This window comes from Taudactylus pleione, unplaced genomic scaffold, assembly GCF_031769625.1.
Source record: "Taudactylus pleione unplaced genomic scaffold, aTauple2 ptg000976l, whole genome shotgun sequence".
NCBI classification, from domain to species: Eukaryota; Metazoa; Chordata; class Amphibia; order Anura; family Myobatrachidae; genus Taudactylus; species Taudactylus pleione.
Genome location: NW_028285377.1, coordinates 2,215,001 through 2,228,336, shown reverse-complemented (window position 1 = coordinate 2,228,336; position 13,336 = coordinate 2,215,001). Strand labels below are relative to the sequence as shown.

Below are 13,336 nucleotides of genomic sequence, written 5' to 3'. Positions count from 1 at the left end.
ATACTGCAATTTATACAGCAGCACTATATACACCTCAGTCACACCTGTACATTACAGCGCCCTTGTTCTCAGCTATACATAACCCTCACATACTGCAATTTATACAGCAGCACTAGTTACACCTCAGTCACACCTGTACATTACAGCGTCCTTGTTCTCAGCTATACATAACCCTCACATACTGCAATTTATACAGCAGCACTAGTTACACCTCAGTCACACCTGTACATTACAGCGCCCTTGTTCTCAGCTGTACATAACCCTCACATACTGTAATTTATACAGCAGCACTATATACACCTCAGTCACACCTGTACATTACAGCGCCCTTGTTCTCAGCTATACATAACCCTCACATACTGTAATTTATACAGCAGCACTAGTTACACCTCAGTCACACCTGTACATTACAGCGTCCTTGTTCTCAGCTGTACATAACCCTCACATACTGTAATTTATACAGCAGCACTAGTTACACCTCAGTCACACCTGTACATTACAGCGTCCTTGTTCTCAGCTGTACATAACCCTCACATACTGCAATTTATACAGCAGCACTATATACACCTCAGTCACACCTGTACATTACAGCGTCCTTGTTCTCAGCTGTACATAACCCTCACATACTGCAATTTATACAGCAGCACTAGTTACAGCTCAGTCACACCTGTACATTACAGCGTCCTTGTTCTCAGCTGTACATAACCCTCACATACTGTAATTTATACAGCAGCACTATATACACCTCAGTCACACCTGTACATTACAGCGTCCTTGTTCTCAGCTGTACATAACCCTCACATACTGCAATTTATACAGCAGCACTAGTTACACCTCAGTCACACCTGTACATTACAGCGTCCTTGTTCTCAGCTGTACATAACCCTCACATACTGCAATTTATACAGCAGCACTAGTTACACCTCAGTCACACCTGTACATTACAGCGCCCTTGTTCTCAGCTGTACATAACCCTCACATACTGTAATTTATACAGCAGCACTATATACACCTCAGTCACACCTGTACATTACAGCGCCCTTGTTCTCAGCTATACATAACCCTCACATACTGCAATTTATACAGCAGCACTATATACACCTCAGTCACACCTGTACATTACAGCGCCCTTGTTCTCAGCTATACATAACCCTCACATACTGTAATTTATACAGCAGCACTATATACACCTCAGTCACACCTGTACATTACAGCGTCCTTGTTCTCAGCTGTACATAACCCTCACATACTGTAATTTATACAGCAGCACTATATACACCTCAGTCACACCTGTACATTACAGCGTCCTTGTTCTCAGCTGTACATAACCCTCACATACTGCAATTTATACAGCAGCACTAGTTACACCTCAGTCACACCTGTACATTACAGCGTCCTTGTTCTCAGCTGTACATAACCCTCACATACTGTAATTTATACAGCAGCACTAAATACACCTCAGTCACACCTGTACATTACAGCGCCCTTGTTCTCAGCTGTACATAACCCTCACATACTGCAATTTATACAGCAGCACTAGTTACACCTCAGTCACACCTGTACATTACAGCGTCCTTGTTCTCAGCTGTACATAACCCTCACATACTGTAATTTATACAGCAGCACTATATACACCTCAGTCACACCTGTACATTACAGCGTCCTTGTTCTCAGCTGTACATAACCCTCACATACTGCAATTTATACAGCAGCACTAGTTACACCTCAGTCACACCTGTACATTACAGCGTCCTTGTTCTCAGCTGTACATAACCCTCACATACTGTAATTTATACAGCAGCACTAGTTACACCTCAGTCACACCTGTACATTACAGCGTCCTTGTTCTCAGCTGTACATAACCCTCACATACTGTAATTTATACAGCAGCACTAGTTACACCTCAGTCACACCTGTACATTACAGCGCCCTTGTTCTCAGCTGTACATAACCCTCACATACTGTAATTTATACAGCAGCACTAGTTACACCTCAGTCACACCTGTACATTACAGCGTCCTTGTTCTCAGCTGTACATAACCCTCACATACTGTAATTTATACAGCAGCACTATATACACCTCAGTCACACCTGTACATTACAGCGCCCTTGTTCTCAGCTGTACATAACCCTCACATACTGTAATTTATACAGCAGCACTAGTTACACCTCAGTCACACCTGTACATTACAGCGTCCTTGTTCTCAGCTGTACATAACCCTCACATACTGTAATTTATACAGCAGCACTAGTTACAGCTCAGTCACACCTGTACATTACAGCGTCCTTGTTCTCAGCTGTACATAACCCTCACATACTGTAATTTATACAGCAGCACTAGTTACAGCTCAGTCACACCTGTACATTACAGCGTCCTTGTTCTCAGCTATACATAACCCTCACATACTGCAATTTATACAGCAGCACTAGTTACACCTCAGTCACACCTGTATATTACAGCGCCCTTGTTCTCAGCTGTACATAACCCTCACATACTGCAATTTATACAGCAGCACTAGTTACACCTCAGTCACACCTGTACATTACAGCGCCCTTGTTCTCAGCTGTACATAACCCTCACATACTGTAATTTATACAGCAGCACTATAACAAGAGATATGGTAAGAACTTACCTTTGTTATCTCTGTTTCTACGAAGTCCATAGGGTCCACAGGGTTGACCTTGGGGTATAGGTTGGGAACCAAATCCGGGCACCACGCAGTTAAAGCTTTTAGCTCCCAGGATGCACTTGGGTCCACTCTCCCTATAACCCCGCCCCCCAGCCAGAGGCACCTCAGATTGTAAGTAGCCAAAGGCCGGAGGAGGAGAGAAAAAGAGAGAGAAAACTGGAACACTCTAGAACCATACTCACAGAAAAGGAGACGGGAAGCCGGTGACCAGTAACACAGCCCATATGAAGCCAGGTGCGTCAGGGCGGGCGCCCTGTGGACCCTATGGACTTCGTAGAAACAGAGATAACAAAGGTAAGTTCTTACCATATCTCTTGTTTTCTACTTCAGGGTCCATAGGGGGTCCACAGGGTTGACCTTGGGGATGTCCCAAAGCAGTTCAACCAAGGGTGGGGACGCTCCTGTGCTGAGAGGAGAATCCGTCGCCAAAAAGGAAGCATCCTGAGAGGCAAAGGAAACCAATGCCTAGAACCTTAAAAAGGTATGGACAGAAGACCACGTGGACACCTAGTAAGGCAAAACAGCCGAGGCGCCACGACGAGCCGCCCACGAGGGTTACACGGCCCGAGAAAAAAACAAGCCTCAACGACAGAAATGCCCACCCATGGGTAGGCCCCTGAGGAAGACATACGAGGCCATCCAGTCAACATTTCATTATAGGCCGGCCATCGTTTCCTGTTAAAACCAGAAACCGCAGACCACCAATAAGGAGTCCGCTTACCATAAGGAACTTGAACGGATCACATAAAGCCAAAGAGGCCGGCCCACAGTCCATGAGGCCACAACAGCCGAGAGGACTGGGAACTGAATGGCCATACCATAAGTTCCAGAATAATATGGAACCTAAAAACCACTTTAAGAAGAAACACAGGGCGAGAGCAACTCACACCCTGACATGATGCCCTCCAGAAGAGGGAGCCACATGAGAACGCTCCCCATTCAGACACTCTCCTGGTTGATTTAAACACCCTGAGAGAGAGAGAGAGAGCTTAAACAATAGACCATGTAATGGCTATCACAACCAGCGGTTCCATTGACTGTCCCCGGAGGGAACAAAGAACCACTACTAACTCCCCAGGAGTCCCTAGGGAGGACAAGTGGAGACATAATCCAGAAAACACTCCAAAGGATGAACTGGATACCAGAGCGGAGCAATTCCATATCTTAACCATACCGACAGTGTAGAGATCCGCACTGTCAGGAAGGCCAGGCCAAGGGTGAAACCCAAGCCAGCTGGAAGGAATGCCAGAATATCTGGAAATCCTGGACACCGGAGGATCGTATCGACAGGTACGATACCATAAGAATTATGTATGCCACAGTCCGTGGCAGATCCCAGCAAAGTCTGGCCTATCTGCTCTAAACATCTCAATGAAGACAGAGCCAGGGAAGCCCGAGGACCACAGTAGGGGCGCAGTTAAAGACAAGCGATCCAGATCCAGGGAAAAACAAGGACCCTGAGACAACAGGTCCAGATAGTGAAGCAGTAGGAACGGAGCATCGAGGAGGAGACTCCGAAAATCTTAGTACCAGTGATGTCTGGGACGACCTGGAGCCCCCAGAAGGAAAGCCCCTCCGTCTCGAATTAAATTTCCGAAGACCTCGAGGAAGAAGGGAGACCGGAGGACACAGGTACACAAAGTGGAAGGACCACTTCACTGACAAAGAGTCACTGAAGGTAGCTTCAGTACTCCTAGAGCTGGACTGTAACACCGGTAATGTGTGATCGAGTCAGAAGGCCATGGGGATCAATCCCCTCAGGGAGGCCCCCTCTGCTCACCAGGAGTTGAAACCTCTCTTGGAGAAGAGACTAGTCCCCGGGATGCACGCCGTGACGGCTGAGGAAGCCCGCTTCCCAATGGAGAGCTCCGGGAATAAACACCGCAGAGTTGGCCAGGAGAAGACCCTTGGACTATGTCAGAATGGGTGACATTCCTAACATTGCCACCCAACTACCAGTGTTGCCTAGATGGAAGCCACTGTTGTGACACTGTCGGACTGAACCTATTCAGGTTTACCGTGACAAATGGGTTAGGCCAGAGTGAAAGTCCAAGACAGCTTAAAGTATCAACAAGGTAAGTGGCAGGGCAGAAGCGACAGACGTCCAACTGCCCCGAAATGAATGCGGACCAGACACTGTCTTTAGCAAAGAACACCCTGGACGAGATGGCCATAGCCACCCGGACAGAGACCAACTCGCCTCCGTAGAAAGTATCATCGTTCGAACAGCGATCCGATGGAAAAAACTCGATCCATCTGGAGGGGAGTCAATTATGGCAAGGCCTGGAATGGAACTGAGCACATTCCACCCTACCAAAAGGTAGACACTCTGGTAGACCGCGCATCACAAAGAGTAATGACATATGTCGACTGCGTAGATATCCGCACACTCGAAGTTGAAGAGTGGAGATCTTGTCTTACGCCAGAAAAATTCTCAGATTCTGAGAATCCAGCAGTGCTCCCAGATGAAAACCCGGTGAGGGATGCAGGGAGGACTTTTCTGTGACGAGAAGAAGCCCCGGTTATCCTGACCTGGCGGTAAAGTACCTTGGTGATCCTGCTAAAAGTAGGAGACCGTCCAGAGAAAGGAGCATTCGGATACACTGAACAGGTGAACTGTCAGAAAATCCATAAAGCTGGTAAACCCCGGTGGAGTTGAGGACAGCCCCAAAAGGCAGAGCCCGAAACTTACAAGTGTTGCTGTGGCACAGCAAACCTGAACCCATGCTGATGAGAGGGCTCTGTATGTACCCGTAGGTACGTATCCTGAATACTCGGATATACCATAAAATCCCCAGGTTCCAAACATCGGATGATGGAGCATGGACGATTCCACCTGAGTCAAGGCACCGTTGGAATCTGATTCAGGGATTTGAGACAGAGTATAGGCAAAGGAGGACCAGTCGGTCACCGCCCCAAAAAGAAAGTAGAACAACCAGTCCCTCACTGAGATAGTGAGGTTGGCCGAAATAGCTCTGCTTACCACAAAGACTGTATAGCTTTCTGGGATTGTAAGGCCCTGATCAGTTCTGAAGAAGGGCCCGTGTAACAATGCCTGTGAGGAGGCTGCATGAGCAATGAGAGGCCGTTGAGAATCAGTACCTCACTCTGGAAATTCCCCAGATGTAGACCTGTCCCGTCAGGCTGAGGGTATATCCTCAGGTGTAGAAACAGGGTCGTCCGGAAGTCCAGGACTGCTCGGTACTGGATAAGGTGGCCCCCGTGGAGGCCGACAGCCTAGGAAAAAACAGGCCTTTAGGCTGACCCTGAGGACAAAAAGACTTAACAGAGTTAGTCCGAATGTAGTGGGAGTAGCTAAAGACGGTATCTCCCCATTAGTGATACTGCCAATGATGCAACGATCTTGTCAAGGTCAGGACCAAACAAGAACTTCCCCCTGGAAGGAGTGTGCACCTCTGCTTTCCCATAACGCAGCCATAGGGTACTGCGGCGGATACAGACGCCGCCGAAACCCTGAAAGTTAGAAGACCGGCATCCCATGAGGTAATCCCACATATGACCACTGCATATTTTGTGAGCGGCAAAAAGATATTTGAACCTCAGACGTGTTGGAGGGGAAAAACGTCACAAAAGCATCACCATGCGATGGCCATGGTAGGATGGGCAACAGGCCCTGAAAACGAGTACATTGATTTCAGGCAAAGTTACCACCTACGGACCCGTAAAATTCGTCCAGGCCGGGATGGGAGGCGTATTAATGCCTGTAACCCGATGATTAACATACAAATCCATCCCAGAAGGGGATTTCCATTACTTGTGAGGACCCTCAGGGAATGGGAAACAGGAGGCCTTTGTGACTCCTCGTATCTGGGGACAGCCAGACTCCCGCTATGAGATCCACCCGCTGGGCAGAAAACGGGAGATGTATGATACTGGTGCAGGATCGACATTCTCTATATCCAGAATGAGCCTGGCTACCAGCCCCAAAGCAGGGATAATAATACTTGAGATCGGCTCCCCCCCATGTGAGAGGGAAAGAGCCGAATATACCATCCAGTTCACGGCAGAGCCACTGGTCAGTAACCACAGGGCGTATATCACGCCAATTAGTATTTCGTATAAAACGACATCCACCAGGGTGGCCGTTGTGGTAATCCCTGCAAGGGGAATGACAGACCGATGTGGTATCGGAGGTAATTCATGTACTGTGAAAAACCCCGGCAGGGAGCGATAGTCTGTGACACAGGGGTAAATTGCAAGAAATTGCGAGATACCCCGAGTTCAAAAGGGCAGTATGGTGAAGTAACTCCAAGCGAGTGACGACAATGGGCCCGCCCGGCGATCCTCAAAGGAGAGGATCCTGAGAAACAACGCCCTTTAAGGGGGTCGTGCAAGGGGCCCGGCACCAGATGGTGCCGCATACGAAAACCTTTCTGAGTTAAAATCCTCCGCACTAATTCCTGCAGGCTATGACTTGCAGGATTGCAGGATAGCAATAATGGGTGCAGTATCGTGTGCAATCTCCTGGTCAGATATATCTGACTATCTTGACGGAAATATTAAGCAGCGCCATACCGGTCCTGACTGACGCTAAGATTAGCTGCAGGAACCCATTATCAGCGTACGCAACTCACAGTTCCATCTAAAATATGGCCACGTGCAGCACGCAACAGTATGTGACAAACCTCACAGATATTAACAAATATATATATGTGAGGTCTCAGAACCACCCCAGGTACACCTGTATTAGGGCAGATAAAGAAAAGGGATAGATATACACTGACAGGTGAGAGAAAAAGCAGACAGTCAGCACTAGCATAAGTCACATACAATGCAGAAAAATATATATACATACATGAGCATGACATATAATATACTGCACAATGTCGCTACATTCAACTGCCCAGATTCAGTGTCTGGGAAGGCTATAGCGCTGTGTACACTCACCCAAAATGGCCAGGTACGCAGGGGTACTGGGCTCACTGTCATCCTAAGAGTTCTGCAGCACCACAGAGAGAAAATGGCCGCTGGAGACCTCAGAAGAAGCGTGGCCCGCGGAGGAAGCAGCTCAGCGACGCCAGACTGTATTATTGAAAGGCGCGCTGAGCTGAGGGGAGGAGCCGCTAGACAGGGAAGGCTTCCTCCCCTGGCTAGCAATTAACCCCCCGGGATGCCGGCTCCCGCTGCCGCTATAATCCCTGGTGGGCTGTGGACACGCGGGGTATGCCTCCATGGAGGGGGAGCCCGCCGCCACCGCTAGCGCCTCCGGTCTGTCCCCAGAGACCGGAGGCATAAGGCTGCATATTCACACGTGGATCACCGCAAGCGGTGACCACGCGACTTACCTGTCCCCGTCGATCCGGCAGCAGCCCAGGGATTCCTCCAGAGCCCGGCTAGTACAGACTCTGGGGTCCCGCTGCGATCCCCAGATCTGTACTGGCGTCGCAGCGCCGGCGGGGTGTAGGAGCGGCAGCTCAGACGTCCATTGGACAGTCTGATGCTGCCGCTCTGAAGAGTAGTAAAAAAAAAAAAAATAATAAAATAAAACTCTTTTAAGCTTAGGGGCTGCTAAGCAGCCCCCCTGCAGTAACGGTGACCCGACTCCGGCCGGGCACCAACTTAAACTGAGGTGCCTCTGGCTGGGGGGCGGGGTTATAGGGAGAGTGGACCCAAGTGCATCCTGGGAGCTAAAAGCTTTAACTGCGTGGTGCCCGGATTTGGTTCCCAACCTATACCCCAAGGTCAACCCTGTGGACCCCCTATGGACCCTGAAGTAGAAACAGCAGCTAGCATTACAGTCACATACAGTATATATACAGCAGCTAGCATTACAGTCACATACAGTATATATACAGCAGCTAGCATTACAGTCACATACAGTATACATACAGCAGCTAGCATTACAGTCACATACAGTGTATATATACAGCAGCTAGCATTACAGTCACATACAGTGTATATATACAGCAGCTAGCATTACAGTCACATACAGTATATATACAGCAGCTAGCATTACAGTCACATACAGTGTATATATACAGCAGCTAGCATTACAGTCACATACAGTATATATACATACAGCAGCTAGCATTACAGTCACATACAGTATATATACAGCAGCTAGCATTACAGTCACATACAGTGTATATACAGCAGCTAGCATTACAGTCACATACAGTGTATATACAGCAGCTAGCATTACAGTCACATACAGTGTATATACAGCAGCTAGCATTACAGTCACATACAGTGTATATACAGCAGCTAGCATTACAGTCACATACAGTATATATATACAGCAGCTAGCATTACAGTCACATACAGTATATATATACAGCAGCTAGCATTACAGTCACATACAGTGTATATACACAGCAGCTAGCATTACAGTCACATACAGTGTATATACAGCAGCTAGCATTACAGTCACATACAGTATATATACAGCAGCTAGCATTACAGTCACATACAGTGTATATATACAGCAGCACTAGTTACACCTCAGTCACACCTGTACATTACAGCGCCCTTGTTCTCAGCTGTACATAACCCTCACATACTGCAATTTATACAGCAGCACTATATACACCTCAGTCACACCTGTACAAATGCTTTTCACCAACTCATGCCCGAAATGACAAATAAAATGAATGGTTTCTTGCTGGCTCCCTCTCATTATTGCGTTTTAGGACATTACAGTTGCATTTACACTTCTAGAACATGGTATGACCTGTTCTATGTAACAGCCCTCGTACAATGTGTGATGCACTAAGCTGCATCTAAAGTGACTTTTGTGCGTTTCCCAGCTCATATAAATCAGCATTCTCATCAGTGAAATGACATGTCTATGTGTATTCTTATTTACTACATGTATCATCATCATTACACAGCTCAGGAGTCAGTGCTGCACATAATGACACAGCACAGCAGCATTCTGACCTTCTGTAGTCTCACTAGTAACTGCGAATAGGAATGACGAACCTTTTCCTGCGGTGACAACGCAACCAACGTTAGCTGTTCCTCTGGCGAGATGATCTTTAGGCCACTGCTGGAAGAGACAGACATCACCTTATGAGACAGCCATGCTAGAACTCTGTAGTCATTACTGGTGTTTGAATCCCATATATGTTATAGGGAACTCCGATAAAAGATGAACCCATACTGGTAAAAATGCACAAACACATTCACTTTATAGTATAGATCAGCGTTTTTCAATCATTGTACTATGGCTACTTTTATATGTGTTCCCAGCTTCTCATGTCCTCTCTCCCCCCCCTGGGCTATGGCTACTTTTATATGTGTTCCCAGCTTCTCATGTCCTCTCTCCCCCCCTGGGCTATTGTTACTTTTATATGTGTTCCCAGCTTCTCATGTCCTCCCTCCCCCCCTGGGCTATGGCTACTTTTATATGTGTTCCCAGCTTCTCATGTCCTCTCTCCCCCCCCTGGGCTATGGCTACTTTTATATGTGTTCCCAGCTTCTCATGTCCTCTCTCCCCCCCCTTGGGCTATGGCTACTTTTATATGTGTTCCCAGCTTCTCATGTCCTCTCTCCCCCCCCTGGGCTATGGCTACTTTTATATGTGTTCCCAGCTTCTCATGTCCTCTCTCCCCCCCTTGGGCTATGGCTACTTTTATATGTGTTCCCAGCTTCTCATGTCCTCTCTCCCCCCCTGGGCTATGGCTACTTTTATATGTGTTCCCAGCTTCTCATGTCCTCCCCCCCCCCCTGGGCTATGGCTACTTTTATATGTGTTCCCAGCTTCTCATGTCCTCTCTCCCCCCCTGGGCTATGGCTACTTTTATATGTGTTCCCAGCTTCTCATGTCCTCTCTCCCCCCCCTTGGGCTATGGCTACTTTTATATGTGTTCCCAGCTTCTCATGTCCTCTCTCCCCCCCCTGGGCTATGGCTACTTTTATATGTGTTCCCAGCTTCTCATGTCCTCTCTCCCCCCCTGGGCTATGGTTACTTTTATATGTGTTCCCAGCTTCTCATGTCCTCTCTCCCCCCCTTGGGCTATGGCTACTTTTATATGTGTTCCCAGCTTCTCATGTCCTCTCTCCCCCCCTTGGGCTATGGCTACTTTTATATGTGTTCCCAGCTTCTCATGTCCTCTCTCCCCCCCCTGGGCTATGGCTACTTTTATATGTGTTCCCAGCTTCTCATGTCCTCCCCCCCCCCTTGGGCTATTGTTACTTTTATATGTGTTCCCAGCTTCTCATGTCCTCTCTCCCCCCCCTGGGCTATGGCTACTTTTATATGTGTTCCCAGCTTCTCATGTCCTCCCTCCCCCCCCTGGGCTATGGCTACTTTTATATGTGTTCCCAGCTTCTCATGTCCTCTCTCCCCCCCTGGGCTATGGTTACTTTTATATGTGTTCCCAGCTTCTCATGTCCTCTCTCCCCCCCTTGGGCTATGGCTACTTTTATATGTGTTCCCAGCTTCTCATGTCCTCTCTCCCCCCCTTGGGCTATGGCTACTTTTATATGTGTTCCCAGCTTCTCATGTCCTCTCTCCCCCCCTGGGCTATGGCTACTTTTATATGTGTTCCCAGCTTCTCATGTCCTCTCTCCCCCCCTTGGGCTATGGTTACTTTTAGTTACTTTTCTCTGCCAGAGAACCTTCCAGTTATTGTTCTTTTTTTAGTTTCTCATATTTTATTGTCTAACATGGAGCATTCACAAAAAGGAAACTATATTTTTCACAATAAAATATTTAAACTAGTTAATGAAAACAAAAGATGCAAGTTTACAATGTCTAAGCAATCATCACACAACCAATTCAATTAAAGACGAGGAGGCGGCCATTTTGTAAGCTCTGGTCCTGTACTAGGCTGATTATGTTACAGCGGACACCTGACAATATAGCAGGATATAGGTACAGTGGCAGTGCACTGCGGTCTCCATTATACTACAGGCTTACACTGGGGGGGCTGAGGGTTGTTAATTTACATTTCCCCAGCTGCTGTTCCTCTCTGCAGCCGCCGGGTGGAGGGTCCTGCCATGCTGACCGATCAGCAGTGATTGGAAACATGGCAGACACTGGGGAAGGATGCAGGGATGCCGAGGGAGTATCTTCTGGCAGTTGTATCGTTTGCGACTATGTCAGTTAAAGCATTAGCTGGTGTGATCGCAAACGATGCAACGACACCAGGCAGGGGGTTAATGATCGCAAACGATGCAACGACACCAGGCAGGGGGTTAATGATCGCAAACGATGCAACGACACCAGGCAGGGGGTTAATGATCGCAAACGATGCAACGACACCAGGCAGGGGGTTAATGATCGCAAACGATGCAACGACACCAGGCAGGGGGTTAATGATCGCAAACGATGCAACGACACCAGGCAGGGGGTTAATGATCGCAAACGATGCAACGACACCAGGCAGGGGGCTAATGATCGCAAACGATGCAACGACACCAGGCAGGGGGTTAATGATCCCACCTGCACAGGAGAGAGTATAAAAGCCAGCGCATTCTTTATGTGCTACAGTCTGTCCAGGGCAACAATGCTCAATGCTATAGTGTGCTACAGATGCATCTGGCTCTTCATGTTGTTCTATCGGGACAAAGCCAACCAGGAAGAGAGCATGTCAATGTCCTGACTGGGTACAATTCTATCTCCCAGACAGACAAGGTAAAGTAACACAATATCATAGAACACAGACATATCTTCTTGTACCTTCCAAACAATTAGAGCATCCATGTGAACCACAGTAATCACAAAGCCTTTACCATACCCAAAACAATCCTGTGGTAACAGAGTGGACCCTAGGCATAGGCAAACTAAGAAATGCCTAGGGAATGTGGAATGCTTAGGGGCATTAAAGCCCGCCTAGGGCCGGCGGAGGTTTGAGGCAGTCAGCTGAGCTATGATTGAGCCCAGCAGCAGCAAACAGTGAGTGGGCAGGAAGTGGCGGCAGCTGTGGGAACGGGACACCTGGACGGCGGGTGGTTAGGCGGCTGCAATCCGAGCGCTCAGCTCCGATCGGGCAGCAGCTGCAGCAATAGCGGGGCTGCTGCTTCGGGATCAAGTAGGTCCAGGGAGGCTGGGGCAGAGTAGCACTGGGCATGAACAAAAATGGCCGCTGGTTTCTGGAGGAGGGCCGCTACGCATGCCCAGCCGCAGCATTTTCTCCTCCTCCTATGGGCCTTTGTGGAGTCATTGACTCCCTGAGACTTGCCAGCACCACCCCCACAAAGCGCAGTGAGGAGGATTCAGCAGGGGCGGTCAGGGTGCTGAGCGGTGTGCTGGCCGGGTGAGGGGTGCTGTGTGACAGGGAGAGGGATGCTGTGCGACAGGGAGAGGGGTGCCGTGCTGGGTGCTGTGTGACAGGGAGAAGGGTGAAGTGCTGGGTGATGGGTGCTGTGTGACAGGGAGAAGAGTGCTGTGCTGGGTGCTGTGTGACAGGGAGAGGGGTGCTGTGTGACAGGGAGAGGGGTGCTGTGTGACAGGGAGAGGGGTGCTGTGTGACAGGGAGAGGGGTGCTGTGTGACAGGGAGAGGGGTGCTGTGCTGGGTGCTGTGTGACAGGGAGAGGGGTGCTGTGCTAGGTGATGGGTGCTGTATGACAGGGAGAGGGGTGCTGTGCTGGGTGACAGAGAGGGATGCTGTGCGACAGGGAGAGGGGTGCCGTGCTGGGTGCTGTGTGACAGAGCGAGGGATGCTGTGCTAGGTGATGG

The 13,336-nt window shown here is 48.8% G+C and overlaps 1 protein-coding gene across 4 annotated transcripts in view; it reads right to left on the bottom strand.

Moving 5' to 3' along the window:
* Nucleotides 1–13,336, bottom strand: part of ALS2 (alsin Rho guanine nucleotide exchange factor ALS2) — a 212,120-nt gene that overhangs the window by 90,756 nt on the left and 108,028 nt on the right. For 3 of the 4 annotated variants that reach the window (XM_088460709.1, XM_088460712.1, XM_088460711.1), the window contains one exon: nt 9,633–9,699. In XM_088460709.1, coding sequence (XP_088316835.1) covers nt 9,633–9,699 — 67 coding nt within the window. The remainder of the gene's footprint in view (nt 1–9,632; nt 9,700–13,336) is intronic. The other variant, XM_088460710.1, reaches the window with a different exon arrangement.